Raw genomic sequence first — 21,586 nt, forward strand, 5'->3', positions numbered from 1 at the left:
ACACACAGAGCACCCCCTCACACTGCGAGCATACCTGGTTTTAGCCTTTCCGACATATGGAGAGTCAACTATAAATCATGGAATGACACAGATTCTCACGACAAAATAAAATAACTCGTTCCTGACGGATAGAGGAGTGACGAGTGCATACAGCGGGACCTGGCCACGGGCAGCGGAAGCATTTACGGCCGGAAACTCGGGGGGGGGAGGGGCGGGAACGGTGCACACACAGGCAGCGAGAGGGGGGCGGGATATCATAAGAGTTTCACCGACACAATTAGTTCTTATCTAAAAGCAGAGCAACTAGCTCAGCGTTAGGGTACATCACAAAAGGTCAGCCATGTGCTTGGTAAACATCATCGCTAGACAGTCTTAAGGCACGCGAGTGATTACTAAATTTTAGGCCCACACCTCAAATTGCTTGCAGCTTAACATACCTGGTTTTAGCCGTTCCGACATGTGGAAAGTCAACTATAAATCATGGAATGACACAGATTCTCACGACAAAATAAAATAACTCGTTCCTGACGGATAGAGGAGTGACGAGTGCATACAGCGGGACCTGGCCACGGGCAGCGGAAGCATTTACGGCCGGAAACACGGGGGGGGAGGGGCGGGAACGGGGCACACACGGACAGCGGGAGGGGGGCGGGATATCAAATAAAAATGCAGAGCACTGACCTGGACTTCGTGGAGCAAAGAGAAGTCGACGGGCCCCCGGCGCCATCTTCGGCGGAATGAGAGAACACGCCCTGACAACAACAAAAAAAAAACAACACGCCCACCGCCGAGATGAGCGCACAGAGGGGCGGAGAGGGAAAAAATCACGGGAACGCCCCCGAATCTGGTCCGGCCTTTGACGGACAGATCCGGCTCCCAATGGCTAGCCTCCATTTATGGAGCTAGCCAATGGGAGGAGGGGGCGAGGAGGGGGCGGATACCCGACCCAACAGAGAAACATAAGGATTTTGCTAGCGCATGCGTACTTCGTACGCATTGCCAGCAAAACCTAAAAATAGGGAGGGGTGAAGGAGAGTTTGTGAAGTAGGAGTAGAAAGAACATAGGCACAGTGGAAGGACTTTCTCCGATACACTGGCTGCCATTCTTTTCAAATGAGAGTTCTTTCATTCAAATATGTTATCATGTAGCTTACTCAGCTTTCCCATACTATGAAAACAACCAATATTCATACAAATCACCATGATTTATAGTACATTTCTTCTAACAGGCCATTACCAATCTTGAAACACATTAAACAATCTTCCGACTAGCCCCAGATAATAAAAAACAAGCTTTTCGAATTTCCTATCATCAGTAATTTGTACAATTATGCAATACAAATATAGGCTGTTGGCGCTGCGAAGCACAGGTCAGAAAATCTTTACAAACTGAATAGAGCTCCATACATTGCACGGAGACAAGCATCTTTGTCATTGAGCAATGTGTAATTAAATCCCTCTGTGGTGCCGGGTAGCAAACATTCCCATTCATAATATATTTTGGATACAATTTTCTAGCGTCCATTGCTAGTGTGTTTAAGAGGTATGAGGACGGAAATTCCCTCGTGCATTTCCATATGTGAATCATAATTCAGCCTTGTACTCACCGAGACAGGACCCAAGCAAACAAACAACAAAATAATTCAACAAATGCTTTTTGAAAGGTAAGGCGCAGCATGTTAGAAAAGCGGAACAGCGTGGGTGTATCGAATTTGCTCGAGATCATCAAGTGGCTGAATTATGTAAGAGAACCTTCCATTCTCATAACTAGCTTTCATTTTCAAAAACCCAATTGCCAGGCAGATTTGGGTGCCCATATAAATACAGAGCCCCAGCATATAAAATGAAGCTCCTGCACATTCGTTCACTGGAGACAGCTGGCAGCAAGCGAGTCAATGAAGGGAGAGAAGACAATTCACCACACCAGTCTTCCCCTTAGTTCGATCTACAACTGGGCAATCCTGACCTCCCCATACCTACACTGTAAAAACTGTTTCGGTGACCTATGTATGCCTTCACTGTAGGATGAACAGAATACCTCCCAACACAAAAAAAAAAAATTGTTAAGTCTTCTTCGTCAACAAACCCCACTTCTTTCGACGCTGATCCCCATTTCCAGTCTCCTCCTGGGGGTTACCCAGATATTATAAATTCTGGTCCTGCTCCTTTAGACAACCGTTTTGTATTTTTCAGTAATCGTCTGCGCTGCCAGAGAGCATGGTTTCTGCCTCTAAAGAATTGGCAGTGCCAAAATTAACCTCTTAAGAGTTCGGGCCGATTCAAAGTGAGGTCTTGAACTGAGATACGAGACCATTCGCGACCATTAGGAGTTCACTCTCAGTTGTAAGTAACCCCCCGGAGACAATAACATGTGTAAACTCGCCTGTGGAAGTGTGACAGATCCTGTAACAAGGTGAGCTGCAAAATGTGAAACGCTTTATTTGCAACAGCCAACAATGCTCTTATTTTGGGGGGTCTGGCAGTCAAGATGCATGGAATAAGACAAAGACCAAGAAGAAGAAACTGTACCCTGAAAAAGTGAGTTACTTTAAAACTCACTGCAAGCCACGGACGCCATGCGCGCAGCTGTGATAAAGCATGCAGCTGTCACCTAAGCAGACTGGAGAAATTGGGGGGACACAGAGCTTTGCGCCACAAACAGTAGTCCTCTCCTCAAACAAAGGAGAAACAACTAACTTCATGGACTTTAAACGTTTTAGTAACCCTATTTACTCAACTTGCAGAGCTCGGTAAGACGTGTGGTACCATAGTCAATGGTCTGGTGACTAGAGTATTACATTTAAAAATACGGCGGGCTGAGCACGGCAGCCAAAGGTGACTGGCCTGTCAAAAGTCTGGGGAACGGTCAGTCACGTGGCTGAGACACCTGATTCTACCCCAGCTCTCCCCTCCTTCTTACAGCCAAACGTCTGTCTAGCTATCTCTCCAGGTTCCTGGCAGTCGTGCAGTGCTGGATTGTTTTCGGAACAGCATTTAAGGCGCTTCCATATAGCGTACACACAACACATAATTGCGCGAATCTCATCGACATCTGCTTCATCACAGTTCGGCTCAGCTGCTTATTTCACTCAACAAACAGCCCAAGACGCGCGTCCCCCCGCCACCCTCGAGCGCGGACAGATCACCTGTTGCACGGGTCCTGTCAGAGGGCTGGCGCCGGCACAGAGCACATCGTATCAGTCCCTTTTACGTCCGCCCTTGCGTGCGAAAACAGATAAAACGTGGCAGTCGCCGGCGCCTCTTCACTGCCTGCCAAAAAAATAACTCCCTGGCTCAGAGGAAAGCGTGAGAGGCGGTTACTCCTGCTCTCCAAAGTCCCAGCCCTCCTCGGGTCTGTCAGGAAGTGAGAAGCGAGGCTGAGTGGCCTGTCAGGATAGAGGAGTGACGAGTGCATACAGCGGGACTTGGCCACGGGCAGCGGAAGCATTTACGGCCGGAAACACAGGGGGGGGGAGGGGCGGGAACGGGGCACACACGGACAGCGGGAGGGGGGCGGGATATCAAATAAAAATGCAGAGCACTGACCTGGACTTCGTGGAGCAAAGAGAAGTCGACGGGCCCCCGGCGCCATCTTCGGCGGAATGAGAGAACACGCCCTGACAAAAAAAAAAAAAAAAACACGCCCACCGCCGAGATGAGCGCACAGAGGGGCGGAGAGGGAAAAAATGTCGGGAACGCCCCCGAATCTGGTCCGGCCTTTGACGGACAGATCCGGCTCCCAATGGCTAGCCTCCATTTATGGAGCTAGCCAATGGGAGGAGGGGGCGAGGAGGGGGCGGGATACCCGACCCAACAGAGAAACATAAGGATTTTGCTAGCGCATGCGTACTTCGTACGCATTGCCAGCAAAACCTAAAAAGGGCAGCCCTGCCCAGAGGAGACAGGGGTAGCTTACGCCAACGGGCCACATCCAGTCGCAGTCTAAGAAGCGGGGGAAGGAGGTTACGCTCGAACCGGAGTGAGGAGTCCAGCGTGATAAAAATCCCCAAATATTTGAAGCCAGAGTGGACAACCTGGATAGGAAACCTGTCCGGTAATGGGGGCAAAACACCCGAGAGAACATATACACAGGACTTAGCCCAATTAATAACCAGACCCGAGTTAGCACCAAACGAAGTAAGAACGTCGAATAAGACATTTAAAGATTTACGCGGGGAAGTAAGATACAGAAGAATGTCATCCGCGTAAAGCGAGACGCGGTCTTCAAAATCCGGTGACCAACGGATCCCTTTGAGTGAAGGTTCCCATCGAAGCCACGCAGCCAACGGTTCCAGAGCAAGCGCGAAAAGCAACGGAGACAGGGGGCACCCCTGACGGGTCCCCCTACCAAGACAGAAGGGGACAGAAACTCGACCGTTTACTACTACCTGTGCCAAGGGTTCGGCGTATAACAACTTCACCCAACCAATAAACTCAGGCCCAAAACCGAATTTCTCAAGAGCTGCCCAAAGATAGGGCCACTCTACCGTGTCAAAGGCCATCGAGGCGTCCAGCGAAGCCAAAATGGCCGGCTCCGTCAGTAGCCCCGCCCTCGCAACAGCTCCGTGGAGACGGCGTAGATTGAGAGCCGTGTTGCGATGTGGGATAAATCCGGACTGATCCGGATGAACCAAGCCACTAATGACCGTCAAGAGGCGGGTTGCCAGGAGCTTAGCCAGGACCTTGGGTTCAACATTCAAAAGGGAAATGGGCCTGTAAGACGAACAAAGGTCCCGAGGTTTACCTTCTTTGGGAATAACAACTATCGTAGCCAAACGCTGATCATATGGGAGAATACCCCGTTCGCGGGATTCCAAAAACATGGCACGAAGATAGGGCGCCACCTTGTCAGGACGTAGCTTGTACAATTCAATTGGCAATCCATTCGGGCCCAAAGCCTTGCCCGAACGGAGTGAGCGAATGGCCGTCGCTATCTCGTCCGTAGTAAAAGGGGACTCCAAAGAGACTCGGTCTAAATCGGAAACACTGGGCAGAGCTATATCACGCAACAAAAGGCGAGAGTCATCAACATCCCGTTCAGACACAGGGGTATAAACCGCACGAAAATAATCCGCAAAACATTCAACTATTTCAACCGGGTCTGTCACTCCCACGCCACTCGAAGTCTGAATCACAGGCACCACACGATTCGCCCTCTCCGTCTTATCCAACCATGCCAGTAATTTACCCGCTTTGTCCCCCACATCATACAAACGACCCTGTTGCTCCCGAAACATCAGTTTAGCCGCATCTGTGACCAAAGACTTATAAGCAAATTGCTTCAGACCCAGGGCGTGGAGTTTATCAGATGTAACGTTCGATTCTAGGTCAGCCTCTATCTCAGCAATCTCCCTCTCAAGGTCTACCACCTCCCGATTCCTCGCCTTCTTGGATTCGGCAATAAGGGCGAGGGCCTGCCCGCGAATCACTGTCTTAAAGGCCTCCCACAGGGATACAGCAGAGGAGACGGAACCCTCGTTGTCCAAAAAATAATTGTCCAAAGACTTAATCAAGAGATTGCGGGTCTCGGGGGAGGTGAGGTACCATGGGTTGATAGGAGCCACCCGGCCCGCCGCCTCCACCCCCACCTCAAAACAAAGCCAGAGCGGGGAATGATCAGAGATGCCCCGGGGAAGGTGCCTAATCTCACGAACCGCTGGCGACTGCGCCGCAGGCATCAGGAAATAATCCAGTCTAGACAGACTCCCATGGGCCCCAGAGTGGAAAGTGTATTGAAGCTGAGTAGGATGCATAAGTCTCCAGCAATCCATCAAGCCGAACGTATCCAGAAACCCACCCAGCCACTGTTGGGACAAAGGGGTGTCCCTAGGGGGGTGACGATCATGTAGACCGGAGAGCACAGAATTAAAGTCACCTGCTATGAAGAGAGTACTATCAGGGAGGTTCAACAACACACGGCCCAAATCGGAAAAGGTAGAGGTCTGTAGACCGGGGGGCACATAAACGGCAAACAAGGAAAGGGTTCGACCCTCATAGCGACCCACGAGGACGGCGTATCGCCCCCGATCATCAAGGATCACATCATCAATAGCTAGGGGGAGGGAAGCCCGAACAAGGATACCCACCCCCCTGGAACCCGTGGTAAACCCCGAATGTGCGGCGAGGCGATAGCCCCACCTATTCATTGCACGACATGTATTGCCTACCAAGTGAGTCTCCTGCAGAAAAACAATATCTGGAGACAAACGTCGTATACATCGCAACACCACACCCCGCTTAATACGATCCCCCAGACCATTAACATTCCACAAAATAAACCTCAACCCGCTACCCCCATCCCATAAAGTAACGCCGCAACCCCCCTCCAATGAGCATGACATCAAAAACATCATTAGCAAGATAGAATCGCCTTGAGAACACAACACACAAACATCAAACTTCCCATCCACCCACCCCCCAACAATCAAGAAAACACCCCCCACCCTGCACCCCTGCAAGAAGCTAAAAAGCCACCCCAACATGCAGTGTGCCTGTCGCCCAAGAACCCCCATTCTACAAAAAGACCCCGGAGGAGGAAAGGCTCTGACCCACCCGCCACCCCAACAAGAAAAATAACAAAGAGATCACTCAGACAGCAGAGGCACTTAGGCATAGAATCCCAGAAGAAGTTACTTGACACGAGGACCCGGGCATAAACAAACAGTTCAGCTCTCTACACCACCCTCAGCACCACCCGGGTGGGCGGCGGACTCAGCCGCAGGAGGTCGGTCCGGCAGGGAGTCCAGCCAGTCATTCACAGAATCAGGCCGATCAAAGAAAAAGGTTCGTTCATTGTACTCAACTCGCAGCCTGGTCGGAAAAAGCATAGCGTAGCGCAGTCCCATGTCCCGGAGACGCTTCTTGACTCCACGGAAGCCCATACGCTGTTTCTGCACCAGTTGAGAAAAGTCCGGATAAAAGTTCACCGTGGCATTCTCAAAGGCCACCGGGCCCTTCACACGTGATGCCTGCAGGATAGCGTCCCGATCCCTATAGTGGAAGAGTTTCGCAACAATAGGCCTCGGCGGGGCGCCAGGCTTACCTTGGCCTCCCGGAACACGATGGGCACGCTCCACTGCGAAGAACTTACTCAGCCCAGACGGAGAGAGGTAGTTCTGGATCAGGTCCTCAACCAGGAGATCAACAGAGTGCGGTTCTGGATTCTCCGGAACGCCAACCACACGCACATTACAGCGACGTGCCCTGTTCTCAAAGTCCTCCAAGCGCCGGGTCATGAAATCGTTCACCCTACGGAGATTGCCAATCTCTGTCTGTATCTCCGAGACGTCTGCCGTGAGGCTGGATGACTTGAGATCCAATGACTTCACCTTCTCATTGGTTTTAGATAGGTCGGCCCGAATCAAGTTCACATCAATGGCCACGGTGTCGATTTTGTGGGCCAAAGCTTCATATTGTTGACCTATCGTTTCCTTTATGCCAGAAATGGCGCCCATGATGTCCTGCAAGGACGGTTCCGTTGATGCGTCTACGATGTGATCAACCGCACTTGGGCCAGGCAGGGCGGCTCCGGGGGACCCCTTCGCATGGGTGTAACGGTCCATAACGTTAGACTGGACCGGGCCCCCACGCAGGGGCGTCTTGGTCTTTCGTGTCTCTCGGTCCCCTCTGCCCGCCATGTCGGAAACCGCGCCACCAGGAGACTCACTCGACCCGATGGAAATGGCCACAGGAAAGTAGGGCGTCGGGACCAGAAGGCCGCTGCAAGGGTACCACTAGGAGAGGACCAGCTTGAAAGGAGAATAAGCCAACCAAAGGCCCGACAGCCGTACCGTGTGCCGGACCCAGCCCAGGCCAGACTCCCCTGCCAGATGTCTCAGTCTGAGGCAGAATCGAAACCGAAACTTAAGAGGGGGACCCACAAGTCCAATCCCCCTGCCGTTGTTGTTCAACTCCGAGACGGCCAGAGAACCTCACCCAGTCCCGGGCACACCCCAAGGGCGGACCCCGAAAGTTCAAATCGCCATATCTTCGGCGCCCCGGGTCCAAATCAAATTCCAAAAATCACAGGAAGATCAGCCCAGCGTCCTCTACATAAATCCTCGTGAAGAATCAGGATATGTTCAGGATATCATGCCGGGAGTGGCGGGGGTCCGGAGAGCGCTGTGCTCACGCGGCCATCACGGATGCCCGCCAAGCTCCTCCCCCTGTTTTTTCATATTTAATGGCCAGTCCTGCTATGGACTCAAATTGTGCAAAGGTTTGTGACACACTGGTTATGTTATACTGCAAATTCGTGGTGTAAAGCATGATGTCATCAGCATATAGTGATAAGACATGGTGCACACGATTGATGGTAAAGTCCCATCTAGTGGACTCTGCAGGCAACTTGTGAGGTAAGGGTTTGAGCGCCAGCGCAAATAATATAGGTGAAAGGGGGCAGCCTTGGCTTTTGCCTCTCTGTATTTGGAAGGGCTTCGATATATGCAACCCGGTGCGCACCCTGGCGGTTGGGAGGTGATAAAGTATTTGTATCCATTTTGTGCATTCATGGGGGATTCCAAATTTACGCAGCACGGCTAGCATGTATTCCCAACCTAAGGTGTCAAATGCTTGGGTGATATCAAGCAAGATTTACCCTGCCTCTGGAATTTCCCCAGTGGCAGATTCTGCATGAGGGCGTAGGGGCTTCCCCCTTATTTTCTCTCGCGGGTCAGCCATTGTAAAAGTGAAAATACACTCTTATCTGTTTAAAAATATATGTAAATTTACCTCTTGCTTGTGGCAGTGCTGTTGGGATCATGACTGATGACGTTGAGTGGCATGTGACACTGGCAGAGAAGCCTATGCATTCTATTTTTTTATGGGTGGGCCATCCGTCTACTGTATTTGCCGGGTTGAAGAACTCAAAGCCCTGAGGCGTGTGACGTCATCAGCCCTGCAGGCACCTCGATGCAGAGCTGTTACGTCCAGTGTTTTAGGAGGCGAAGGGGTCCGCCATTTTGATGTCTTCTTGTCCGTTACCTTGTGTTGCGGAGTCAGGTTTAGAGGGTGGGCGCCAACAAGGGTCTCATGCAGCTCTCAGGGTCCAGCAGGTAACCAGCGCCAGTGAGCAAGGAGTGGGTTGAACTCCGAAACGCGTTGGGTTTGGTTATCGTGTGTGAATAAATATACACTCTGCTGGAAAACGAGTGGAGGCTCTGAGTTATTTGCCTGGCGGACTCGTACTGGCAAAATACATCAGTCATTGTTGAATATATATATATATATATATATATATATATATATATATATATATATATATATATTCCCTACACACCTTTGTCCATCCCTCCTCTCTCTGACTCATCCCAAACCTTTATGACGATTATGAACTCTCAATCATCATCCTACTAACGGGAAAACACACTTCCATCACTTATGAAAACAAATTACTACAACTTTTTCCAAATCCATTCCCATCATTTTGTCTCTACTCTAAACTCACAAGACATCAAGAGCACAAACCTAACACAACTAATGCATACAAAAAAACAAATCTACTAACTATTCACTCTAGTTGTGGGTTTTGTAATAGCATGTTATTTGACGCAAAGTGTTTCAACGCCTCGTCAGGGCTAGTAAGCGCAATATAAATACAATAACAATAATTGTCAAACTGGCTTTAGGAAGAAACTGGGTCCAACAGATCAAGCTTTCATGCTCTATCTTTTAGTAACTAATAGTATAGTATTAATAAAGGAGCCATTATATGTGGTATTTGTAGACCTACGTTGTGCTCTTGACAACCTTCCCTGCTGTTTACTGTGGCCCACCTTATCCAATCTTGGTATTTCACCAAGAATCCTTTCTTTATTGTTTTTTTGTTTTTGTTTTTGCAATTATATACAGCGCAAACTCGGCCCAAAGGTATTGGATCTCTTTACACGAGCACCAGTTTCATTACACAAGTCACATTCATTTTCTATTTTTTTTATTAGATTGCATGATGGGAACTTTGCATAGATCTCTTCGGGTCCAGCAGGAGAGACCACCAGACCATTTACATTTTCAAGGGGGATCCGACGGGGTTTTGCTCTCTAGCACCTTTCTTCTTCTTACACATGGCCCAGTAATCTGGGTATACCCTCCATTTCTCTCGTGACAAAGGGGGTCATATGATCCACCTAGCCCTGGAGGTGTACAAGATGCAAAGTGTCTGGCATGGAGCAGTGGAGATTCTCTGATGTCTGTGCTCTGACCTATTTTGCTGTGGGTTGTGATTCTTCAAACAACTATTAAAACTGCCATTGGGTACACCGACAACACCACTGCTTCTTGACCACCGCATAATGGATATTGAGTCCTTTAATCTTAAATGAAGATATGGAACTCTTCCTCTGAATTATTTGAACTATTGATGGTGCCTAGTCTTCTCCAACAGTGCCATTTGTATTACTGCCATAGAGGATGAAATGTATTTTCTATTTTCCCCAAATTATGCTAGTTTTAAGTCTAACTGGCTTAAACCTCTACTAAAGAACATGGGTGTGCAGAGAGTGAGGCCAGCTCTAGCACATTAATATTCCATTTTTATATGATGTTTGGAAACTTAGGTCCGATTTGGCCTTTGAAGGCAAACAAGTTTAGACTATCAGCTCTGCTATTTATAATGTATTTACGCTTCCCTATTTTCATCAGATAATATTTTTTCTTCGATTTTAAACATCGCAATCATCACCAAACGTTAGGGTTACAAACTCGAAGTTTTCATTCTTCCTTGTATAGAATTTTTTTAATTTATTTTGTAGAGCTCAGCTGATCAAACCTTGCATCTCAAAAGATCCCATCCAAAGATGCCAACATTCCTTTCGTGCACATTATAATCCCCCTACCGTTCTAAGTAGAATTTTTTAACCACGAGAGTTGTGTATGCTGAAGAAACTGAGAATACCCCATTGTTAATGTGCTGCTCGGTTTTGTTTGTATGATTTCATGGATTTTCCCCTATATGTATTATTGGTTTTTAAGTCAGGTGTAACTTTGAAAATAAAAAACTGGTAACAGGTAAGTAACGTTTTCACTGGAGCACACTATTTTGCACAAATTCTGTTTGATCTTTTCTGGTATTTTGAAACCGAATTACTAAATACACAGAAAGAAATTAAAATGTATCGCAATGCAGGTAAGTCAGTGTATGAGGTACATTTGCTGTGTTCAGAGCTTAAGGATGAATTACATTTCGAGGTTTTAGGAGTATCTCAGCTATTGTATCTTTTGATATCTGTATTATCATTTTTGTATTTAAAAATCTGAGAAGTTAACATTTCATAGTAATTTATTGTGTGGCCATAATTTAATTTTTTTATTCTACTTTTTTGAATGTTTTGTTTATAAACTGACATGTACTTCTCAATAAAAATATACAAAAAAAGATGAATTACAGATGCAAATGCCTGATAAATGGCTTGCACGCTAAACAAAAACATATAGAATTATAAATAGGGAACAGTAATTTGTGGGTATTGGTGCTGTGTGACATCAAATAGAGAACGAAAGGGAAGCTCAAGTTGCCTATAATGTCACTTAGAAGCTCACTTTCTAATCATTTATAATGTTATGTTATGTATGGGTCCTAAATTTATCTGTCCCTGTTCTCAATTACTATGTAGGGGCAGAGAAGTAATTAAAGAGTCATACATTACATGGCATCTCTTCCATATCTACATGTAAAATTAAAGAAAACAAAACCAAGACCTGGCCTCTGGCCACTTACCCCAACTACTCAGTGCCTCCCCTTCCCTCTCTTCCAGAAGCTGTGTGGTTTCCAGCTCTACCCTGGCAGGCCCTTTGAGAACCCTGCCAGTGCAGCCTGGAATTCTTTTATAACATCGCAACAGTGGGTAGGAACTTGTGTTATCAACTGTTTCTGCATTATAGCAATGAGTTACTGGATTTGTATCGAGTTAGTCATGCTACTGGCTCTCTACCAGAGCAATAAAATAACAAATCGCATATATAACTAAATAAGGGACAATTACTTTGAGAATTGTGGTCATTCTTAGAGTCCTTTTATTGCAGGTTTTTTGTCTGAAGTGGCTTTTGCCTGCATTTGCCTCGACAACAAATCACCCAAATACTGCCTCAGGTCTAACGCAAAGCTTGCTCCATCCAAATCATATAAAGCGTTCAACCTCTTCCCATTCACAAACCCACTCAAGCTTCTGTGAATGGCTTGTATAGGCAAAAATATCTGCACTTTAGATTTGAAATGTCAGTCAAATATCCACAATGGTTATTTCCATTTCAACAATGTGTGTCAAGTAGCCATTTGTGATGTACATTCAATATGAAGAGCAGTTATGCAAATAGGCTTCTAGCCATAAGCTTAACTCATAGTAATGGCGTGAGATCTTTACTTGAGTGATTGCTGAACCTGTGTATAAAGTGACTTTAAATGGTTGTTTTCTTATTCAGGTTGTCTCAAATAAAGAACCAAATGTGGAAGAGACAGAAGCAAGTATATCTGAAGGTAAGGTTTTCTGCTTAAGTCGTGTCAAAAAGACTTTCTTTTTATTCTTAGACTAGTATCTAAGTCGAGATGGCTTTATTCATTGCCATCACAAGAAAAATGCACACAATAAAAACATTCTCCTAACTAAAATAAATAGTTAAAGCTGTTCCCTGTTATTTTGTCGGGAACACAATGATAATACAAATGCTATCTTTTACGGTCTATGTTTTACGGTCTATGCTGACCTAAAAGTGCGGATTAGTCAAAGTTGTGGAACAAGTAAGAAAAAGAGTTGCCAAGATTCAGCGTTAGTTAAAACATATCTAGCAGAACTCAGGTTCACTAGACGGGATACAGTAATACTCCAGAGCTTGCCGAGTTACCAACATTCGTAGGATATTTATTTCAAGCACCAAGGGGCATATTATCAAGAAACAGCGTTAACATTATCGCCGCTTTAGCGGCAGAAAACTGCTGCTAAAGCGATGATAATACGGCCTTGTGAATTCCCATAGAAGCCCATGTTCTGGTGTGAACATGGGCTTCTATGGGCATTCTCTACGGTGTATTATCAAGCCAATTATCACCGTTATTGCCGGCAGTTTGCTGCCGCTAAAGCGGCGATAATATTAACGCTGTGCTTGATAATATCCCCCCAAATTCCTTAGGGGCATATCAGCAAGGGCCGGCGATAATTATCGCTCACCGCTCTTAGCTTGAGAAGAATTATCGCCGGCCAACTCTGAATTTCATCGCGGAGATAGCGTGCTATCAGCAATGCTTATCTCCAAAGCGATAAAATTCAGAGTGCAAGCTGCCAACTGTGCTATTATCGCTGAAAATCCAGTGATAATCACACAACTTTTGGCGATAGCTTGCTGATAGGGCGTCACATACTTAGCCATGATATCCACCTTACATAGAATATCATGGCTAAGTTAGTTTCAAAGCTGGCGTAAGGAAAGTAGCGAAAACAGAGGTATCGCTACTTTTCTTGTCGCTATGCTGCTTTGCATGAGGCTTGATAATAGGAGAAATGTCGCTTAGCGACATTTCTCCCGTTATCCTCGGGAGGAACGCCCACTTTTCATCTCATTAGAGATGGAAAGCTGAGCGTCAGGGGAAATGGTGATAATGCAAGGTTTCACGCGATAGTGTGACCTTAATGATAAGGCAATTATCGCCGCTTTTCGTCCGAAAGCGGACGCTAAAGCAGCGATAATTTTTTATCGCCTCGTTGCTGATATGCCCCTTATTTTTTAAAACCTTAAGCTGCAAAATTGCATTTCACTTTGAGTAAGATATCAGCAAGACAAGTGATGCACCTCAGGCTCATTACATCGGGGACAGTTATTCTTGTCTGGCCTGTAACAGGTGTGACGGCTGAATCTGGATTCACAAATAATGGAGACAAATCCACCACTTCATTTCTAAAAGCCGTTTCTAGCTTGTAGGAGTCCGGCAGAAGCCACATTGGATAAGCTCGGTTGTGATGGGGAGAAGATGTGATAACATACAACTGGGACCGGGCTAAATATCAGAGAGAGAGAGAGAGAGAGTGTGTGTGTGTGTGTGTCTGTGTGTGTGTGTGTGTGTGAGTGTGTGTGTGTGTTTCTGCATAGTTACATAAAACCAGATGAAAATGACACAGGGACTAAAAAAACTTGTCTAAAATCCCGGAAATATTGGCCAGGCGCCGAAGCTGATATCAGTACCCTGGTCTCCCAGTTACAATTTAGCTCTTAATCTAATCCTCTACTCCTATTTGTGTTTCTCACATAGTTGCACATCTTATTAGCAAGAGATTATTGTCACTCAACCATGTGGATAAGCAGTTATGGAAACGTGTATTGTGTTGATATGAGGTGTTTTCATATCATTGTAGACAATCACCAGTCATGGTTTTGGGAGGGACAGGCAAATTGTTTATCCTTTCCTAGATCCTCTAGCCCTCTAATTGCCAAGACACGACATTCGTTTACCTGCAAACACACAACTTTTCAGGGATGTAAGTAAGTATAATTTTGATATTCTGTCCCTCTTCTTTGTCCCAGTCCTTACTTCATGAGGCGTGTCTGTGACTGAAAAATAGGCTATCGCCTCTATCCCTCTAAATGTAACACAGTTGTTCAACTCCTTCAAGCACACTGAACATAATTATACATGACCGGAAATGTCTGCTTGTCTGTTTTCTATAAATGTGGGCATCTCTTTGAATTTGGATTTCCTATTTCCTATACTAAGCACCTCTGATGGGAATTAGAAGCTTGGCATGTAGATTGTTCAGCGCTTATGAGGCAAGCACCAAAAAAACCTGGCCACTGTATTTTTATTTTATAATGGGGGACAGAAAATACTAATTTAGCTAGATTGATTGGATCGTACAATAGCTTATGGGTAAAGCAACTCATGAATAGTATCAAGGGCCAGATGTTGGAAAGAAAGAGACCAGGCAATAGCTTGTCAATCTTGGAGCACCTGTAAAATGTGGCACAACGCTCGAGTGGCACTTACAAATCTGAGTGTCATTCATGATTACGTTGGTCGTCTGATTAGATATATAAGCTTGCAATATACGAGGCACTGTCATAATCTTGAAAATATTGCTTTTGTAATAAGTGACACAACAAAGAACACTGTTGAGAATGGAGGGATCTGTGAAGTACTTTTAGTTGTTAAAAATAGATCTAGCCCTGGATCACTGACACAATATTGTGGTAAACAATAGAGTTGATATAAATATAGTTTACCATGATTTCATGCTCCTATACTTTTAATGGTAAGTAAATAAATATCAGGAATAAATATAGCTGACGCTAATATTGTCTAAAAATATACAGATATAAAATATTTCATAGAAATAAACGGAGACAGTTGCTGTTCATCCAAGCCGCTACCGCCGACATACAGTCTGAGAAATTGGTGGCATATTCTCTTCGGTCAGGGGTTAGCTTGAACACCAACTGGGTGTCGTCAGCGTAGCTGACAATGCCCACCCCAAACTCCTCTACAATGTGTGCCAGGGGTTCCATGTAGATGTTAAATAACGTGGGGCTCAGGCTAGAGCCCTGTGGAACCCCATGGCTCACCTTCCGAGGAGATGATCTGAAGGGTGGGCAGTGTAGCTGGAAAGTTCTATCGGTCAGAAAGGAGTGTAGCCAAGCGTGTGCTGGGCCCATTACTCCCATATCCGAGAGACGAGACAGCAGCGTAGAGTGCAGCACGGTGTCAAATGCTGCACTAAGGTCCAATAGGACCAACGCCGCTGTCTCGCCCTCGTCCACCATCTTCCGAATACATTCAGTCGAATATAGAACTGCCGATTAAGTTGAGTAGCCTGATCTAAATCCTGACTGGGAAGGATGAAGGAGAGCTTCCTTCTCTAAAAACTCCATAAGTTGTTTATTTGCCACTTTTTCTATGATTTTGGCACAGAAAGGAAGAAGTGAGATTGGGCGTAGATTTTGGAACTGAGAAATGTGAATATTAGGTTTCTTCTTTAATGGCATAACTTGGGCCGTTTTCCAAATTTCTGGAACATAGCACTCCTGGAAAGATAAAGTGATCATATGACTAATGTGATCAATTAGTGTGCTTTCCATAACTCCCTTACACCGATCCGGTGGACATGCATCGGTGGGGGAGCCGGACTGTATGTCATTAATAATTTTCAATAGGTTCTGTTTATCAGGTGTAGTAAAGCTGGTAAGTGGGGATTTGTGTGTTCGGGTAACTCTAGTACCCATATTGGTATTTACGGGAGTTGTGTTGCTTGCAAAAGTGGCATGGATTCTTTCCACTTTTTCTACCAAGAAGTTAGCGATTTGATCACATATCTCAGCGGAGTATGTATCTTGAGCATCTAGCCGTGATGTGATAGTGAGCTCTCTGTAGATACTAAACAACTCTCGCGTGGGATTGTCTGCTTCCCCAATTCTATTTTTATAGTGGTTATTTTTCTCCGCTCTGACCAGTTTTTGATATTTTTTTAATTCAATTCTGTAGCTTTCTTTGAGTTCAGGTGCATAGCTTTTAATCCATCTACGCTCCGTAGATTTACATTAAGCCTTTGCTGTTCTAAGCTTCTCCGAAAACCATGAAGCGGTTTTGGTTTGTCTTACTGGAGTTTTAGTTGTCCAAGGAGCAATCTTGTCTAATGCTTTTGCCATCCATAATTCGTAGTTATCCCAAACTTTCTGTAAGGAATTACCCATTGTTAGAGGTTGCTCAGTTAACATGCTCTTAAAGAGTTCAGGTGTAAATTTTTTCCAATTGCGGCGTTTGTGATGAGGATGTTTTTTAAGTGTAGTTCCTGTAGGTTCTCTTAGTATTTCAAATGGCACAATGCTGTGATCAGACCAGATCAGAGGGATCGGGGGTAAGATCTTAATGCCCTCCCAATTTGCAAAAATGGGGTCTAATAGATGTCCCTGCTGGTGTGTGGGAATTGTGGAGAGGAGTTTTATGTCTACAGAGTTAAGTGCGGCAGCTAAAAGTTGTGCTTCGCTGGAGTTAATATCTTCAAAATGAAGATTTAGGTCGCCTAAAATGATTACATTTTTGTATCTAACTGCTAGCTGGGTAGCTAATTCAATGAGTTGGCTGCAGAAAGGCGCCGCGGCTCCCGGGGGCCGGTAAATAAGTAGTCCATTGATTGTTTTTGTTGGTTCTATTTTTATTGTGAATAAGCCACATTCACTATTAGTTATGGTTGATTTTATTAATGTGCATTCTAGCTCTGCTTTGTAGATAAGTGCAAGTCCTCCTCCCCGTTGTTTTTGTCTGTCAATTCTCAGAAGACTATAACTGGGAGGTATTGCTTCTAGAATATCAGGGGAGGATGAATCTTCTAGCCATGTCTCAGTCGGGAAAAATCCACTATTCCCACTCCAGTCTGTGTAACAGTAGGGAAAGCATTGGACTTCGAATTGGTTGCATTTATTATTCCCACCCCAAACAGCTCAACAGTAGGGAGGAAATTGTTGGATTTCGGAGGGGTACATTTTATTATTCCCACTCCAATCTGTGCAACAGAAGGGAAAGCCTTGGACTTCGAAGGGGTTACATTTAGTATTCTCACTCCAAACAACACTACAGTACAGAAAGTTTTGGATTTCAAAGGGGTAAAATGTACTATTCCCTCTCCAATCAGGGCAACAGTAGGAAAAGTGTTGAACTACACAAAGTTAATTTTACTATTCCTTGCTGCAGTCTACACAACTGTAATCCACCTCATAGGTAATCGATTAGGGTTGATGGAAATATCAGTGTGGACCAATGTGGAGTTTGTTTGCATTGCATCAGCAAAGGTGGGCATCTATGGTATGATATTCTATGGGCATATTCTAAGTTGTGGAGAAAACATTTTGTCTAAACAGTGGGGTTTCATAGTGCATTGTAATAGGATCCCAAAGAGGGGTCCCTTCTACAAAACTGAAAAGGTAGTAAAAATATTGTTGACCCATAGCACAAACTTATGTTTCCATGTTCGAGCCAAATGTGTTCGTTCAGTTAGCAGAAATTAATAAGTTTCTCCCAGTAGTCATATTTGAGAGCAGACATGAGGCACAAACCATCAAGAGCTTAGCACCCAGCTTTGATAGCCTCTTCGACACCCATGAAAAGTCTAATCAGACCTGTAATTACTTGTAAAATGGCATACCATCCTCCTTTGGCTAACCCTGAGATGGCTGCACCTATTTTACTTGGAATTACTCCCTCTCTGATCATTCCTCTTTAGAGTCTACAGTAACCTGTAATGAACTAACATGTCAACCTCTTGGAGGATGCACATACCCCACATACCATCCTCTGGCTCAGTGAGAGCTGCCTACTGTCACTCAGTATAGAACTCTCTAGAATGAATATGTCCTGAAGCTAGGCACACAATGCCCATCTAGCAAGCACCTTTGTATACATTGTACAACATCAATGAGGGTCTGCAGTAATCTCACAAAGTGAGCGTACTTTCAAAAATGTACCATGCCTCATTCTTGTTATACCATGCAATACTCAACCTTACACCAAAACATGTAATTATACCATGTGCTTCCACTCTTACAAAAGCACTTCCAATGAATGTATCTTTGGGATAATAGGTACATCAGAATCAAGTTACAATACCAGCTTCCTAACACAGGCTCACAGAACATGGGGAGGAGTCCAGCACTTCAGAACAAAAAGAACAACTAATACAACTTCCATCATATTGGAGTTATGTCCAAGTGCTTGTCAATGGCCATTGGACAAATGTTGAAGATACTGCATAATCTGAGATAGGATCAGCTGCACACAGTTACATTGGAGATCAAGTGAGTAGATAAGCTATGCTAGAGGTTTCATACTGAGAATTAAAACGACTGGCAACTTTGTGGGTCCCTTGGTGACAACTGAGAGGATGGAGATTGGAGTGATAGATATCCCCAGGTACCACAGCCTGGACTACATTAAATGCTTTTGCCCGCACCCCTCAAGGGTTTTAGGCTTCTTATCTGTAGGTTCTCTCATTCCCCATTAATATTTCTAAAGATAAAGATGTAATTCTAAATCTGTCTTTAGCTGGATATATTCTCTAATACAGCTTCTCCCTCCCATTTACAATGAAAACAAACTATCCCTTCACAGGCACCCCTTTTCACAGTGTGCAAGGCCTCTTTTTAAAATTCAAGCTGGACTGTTTCAGGGATAGTCAACCTTGGCTGCTTAAGGGATATCCAGCTCAAACTACTCAAAGCCTCTCAGTATGCCCATCGAAGTATTCTTCGAAAACAGTCAAAAACAGTTAAGATTTAACTGATTTAGAGTAAATGGAATACAGCTGGCAGGTTTCTGTGTTGTGATGGAAGATATGGCCACCTTTTCGGTCATGGTCTAGAAGTATTGTAAGTGCTAAGAATTGTTTCCTGGATTTCCTGGACTAATATTTATTTGTTCTCCTTTTACTGTAGAATCCACTCGCATATATAGTCCAGTATCCAAATTAACAATAATATGTTCACACTTCTATAATATTTGATGTTACATTAATCTATTTCTTTCAGACTATGATATTACACCTGTTTCCACTCGCACACGTAGCAGCCACCTGAAACGTCCCAAGATTGGTAGGAGGCTACAGGAACCTGATGAGGAGGATTATAGCATTACTCTGACTTCATTGGCCAGGTAGGATGCTTCTTCAGAAGTTTCGCTGATGCATGATCTGTCACATAGACAAATATAATTTCTCATATGACAGTGATGCTTTCATAGTTTTTTATTGGGGCTTTTTCCGTAAGATCAGGTGAAGCGTTGTTTGAAACATTAAGCAAATCCAAATGTTTGGCTTTGGGACACATGAAGTCTTAAATTAAGGCATGTGCTTCACAACATGGTGCAAATTAACAATGGTGCATTAGTACTTAGGGAACTAAATCCGCTCCCAGAGAAGTCTGAGACCATAAACCCTCTTGGGTAAAGTGTGCCCTCCTGGGAAGCACTGATCAAACCCATTTCTGTAGTAGGGGATCTCTGTGTATAGTCATAATCTAGTGAATAGTCCCGCCCATGTGCGTGGACCCCGGAGCAATCAAAAATAATCTCTTAAGGTGTCGAAAAATGCAGAACTGCACAGACACTTAAGAGAGAATTAAAGACAGATAATGCAGCCTATAAAACAGGCTACACTGTCCAGTACTTCAACTAGAAATTCCACCAAAAATCCACAAAAAAGCAAAAGCCTGTCCAGATTTCCCTTGCTTTAGCAGCAAAAACCCTCTGGAATGATAGAGAGGAGGACCTGAACAGACAAGCCCCATAGGCTGCCATTATGTGGCTCAGAACAGGATACTGTGCCTTTAAGAGAACTTTCCAGAACTTCACAGTATCCCAGAATGCACTGCAGGTCCCTTTTACTTTCACTTCTTTTTTCCGGCTCCTGCTAACAGGACCCTGGAGCATTGAGCTCTCCCTTTTTTCAAGGGTTTATTGGAATTTTGTGCACCTTTGGTGTTTAAAAGTGTCTCATTTTGTGTGCTTGGTGTTTTTCTTCACTTCTGTGTATTTGTTCAAGGTTTTTAGGGCTCTAAAATGCCTGCTCTCTTCGACAAGTGCCCAGAATGTGGAAGGAAGAAGTCCAAGTCGGATCCACACGACGTCTGCATCCTCTGTCTCCCTGCTGCACATGTCCCTGAAGAATGTGACATCTGCCAGAATTTTTCAGCAAGAACCCTGAGGGAAAGGCTGAAAATCAGGGTTCAAGGCCTAGAGGAGAGACGACTGCAGGCTGGTCTGGGCAGGCTGGGAAGGCTGCCTCTGTCCCTGCTGAGGCCCAGAGGCAGGAAGCCCAGCGAAAGGGCCCGGTCTCCGTCGACTGCATCGACGACGACGTCGAGAGGGATGACGACGGTGTGTTCCCCATCTCCCCGGGGCTCCGGGTCGAGACGGCGTGAAGGATCGACATCGGAGGGCCTGGCTAGGCCGCCGTCGAGAGCACCACCGACGGATTCTTCGTCACGACGTCAGCGTAGAGCCATCGACGTCGAAGAAAGAGCGGCAGGCGTCGGCGCTCGCCGTCGAGGCGATACCGCCGGTCGCCGTCGAGAAGACGGTCGGCGTCGAGGGGATCCTCGACGTCGAGGACCTCGAGGAAGCGGTCGGCGTCGAAAAGGAGTCGACGCTCGTCGTCGAGGACTGAACGTTCGATGTCGCGGAGACGGCGTTCGACGCCGGAGTCGCGGAGGCGACGCTCGACGCCGGAGAAGCGACGCTCGGCGTCGAGAAGAAAGAGATCAGCTTTTCGGAGACTTTCCAACTCTCCTAAGCGGCGCAGAAGGAGTTCTGGCGCCGGAAGTCACGCTGGATCTGGGGGAGGACGCCGGAGACAGCGATCACCGACTGGAGGGCTGGTTCCCAGTCCCCTCCCCCGAAGAAGTCACCAGGCTCGGTGTACTCGGTGGTTTATACACCACCTCGGCCGAAGACGCCCCCACCTCCTCCACCTCTACGTAAGGAGGCTCCTCCGCCTCCTGTTGTTCCGCCGAGGTCGGTGTTGCTGCCTCCCCTCCCTACACCGCCTAAGGGGACTCCTAAGCCAAAACTCCGCGGAGACCTGAGGAGCGTCCACGAACTGGGAGGTCGCAATCTCATTCCAGGAGG

The 21,586-nt window shown here is 45.8% G+C and overlaps 1 protein-coding gene across 4 annotated transcripts in view; it reads left to right on the forward strand.

Moving 5' to 3' along the window:
* Positions 1-21,586, forward strand: part of FAM169A (family with sequence similarity 169 member A) — a 502,597-nt gene that overhangs the window by 322,528 nt on the left and 158,483 nt on the right. For all 4 annotated transcript variants that reach the window (XM_078675250.1, XM_078675251.1, XM_078675252.1 and 1 more), the window contains exons 9-10: positions 12,415-12,469; positions 19,492-19,615. In XM_078675250.1, the coding sequence (XP_078531376.1) occupies positions 12,415-12,469; positions 19,492-19,615 (179 nt within the window). The remainder of the gene's footprint in view (positions 1-12,414; positions 12,470-19,491; positions 19,616-21,586) is intronic.

Source organism: Lissotriton helveticus, chromosome 2_1, assembly GCF_964261635.1.
Source record: "Lissotriton helveticus chromosome 2_1, aLisHel1.1, whole genome shotgun sequence".
Classification (NCBI taxonomy): domain Eukaryota; kingdom Metazoa; phylum Chordata; class Amphibia; order Caudata; family Salamandridae; genus Lissotriton; species Lissotriton helveticus.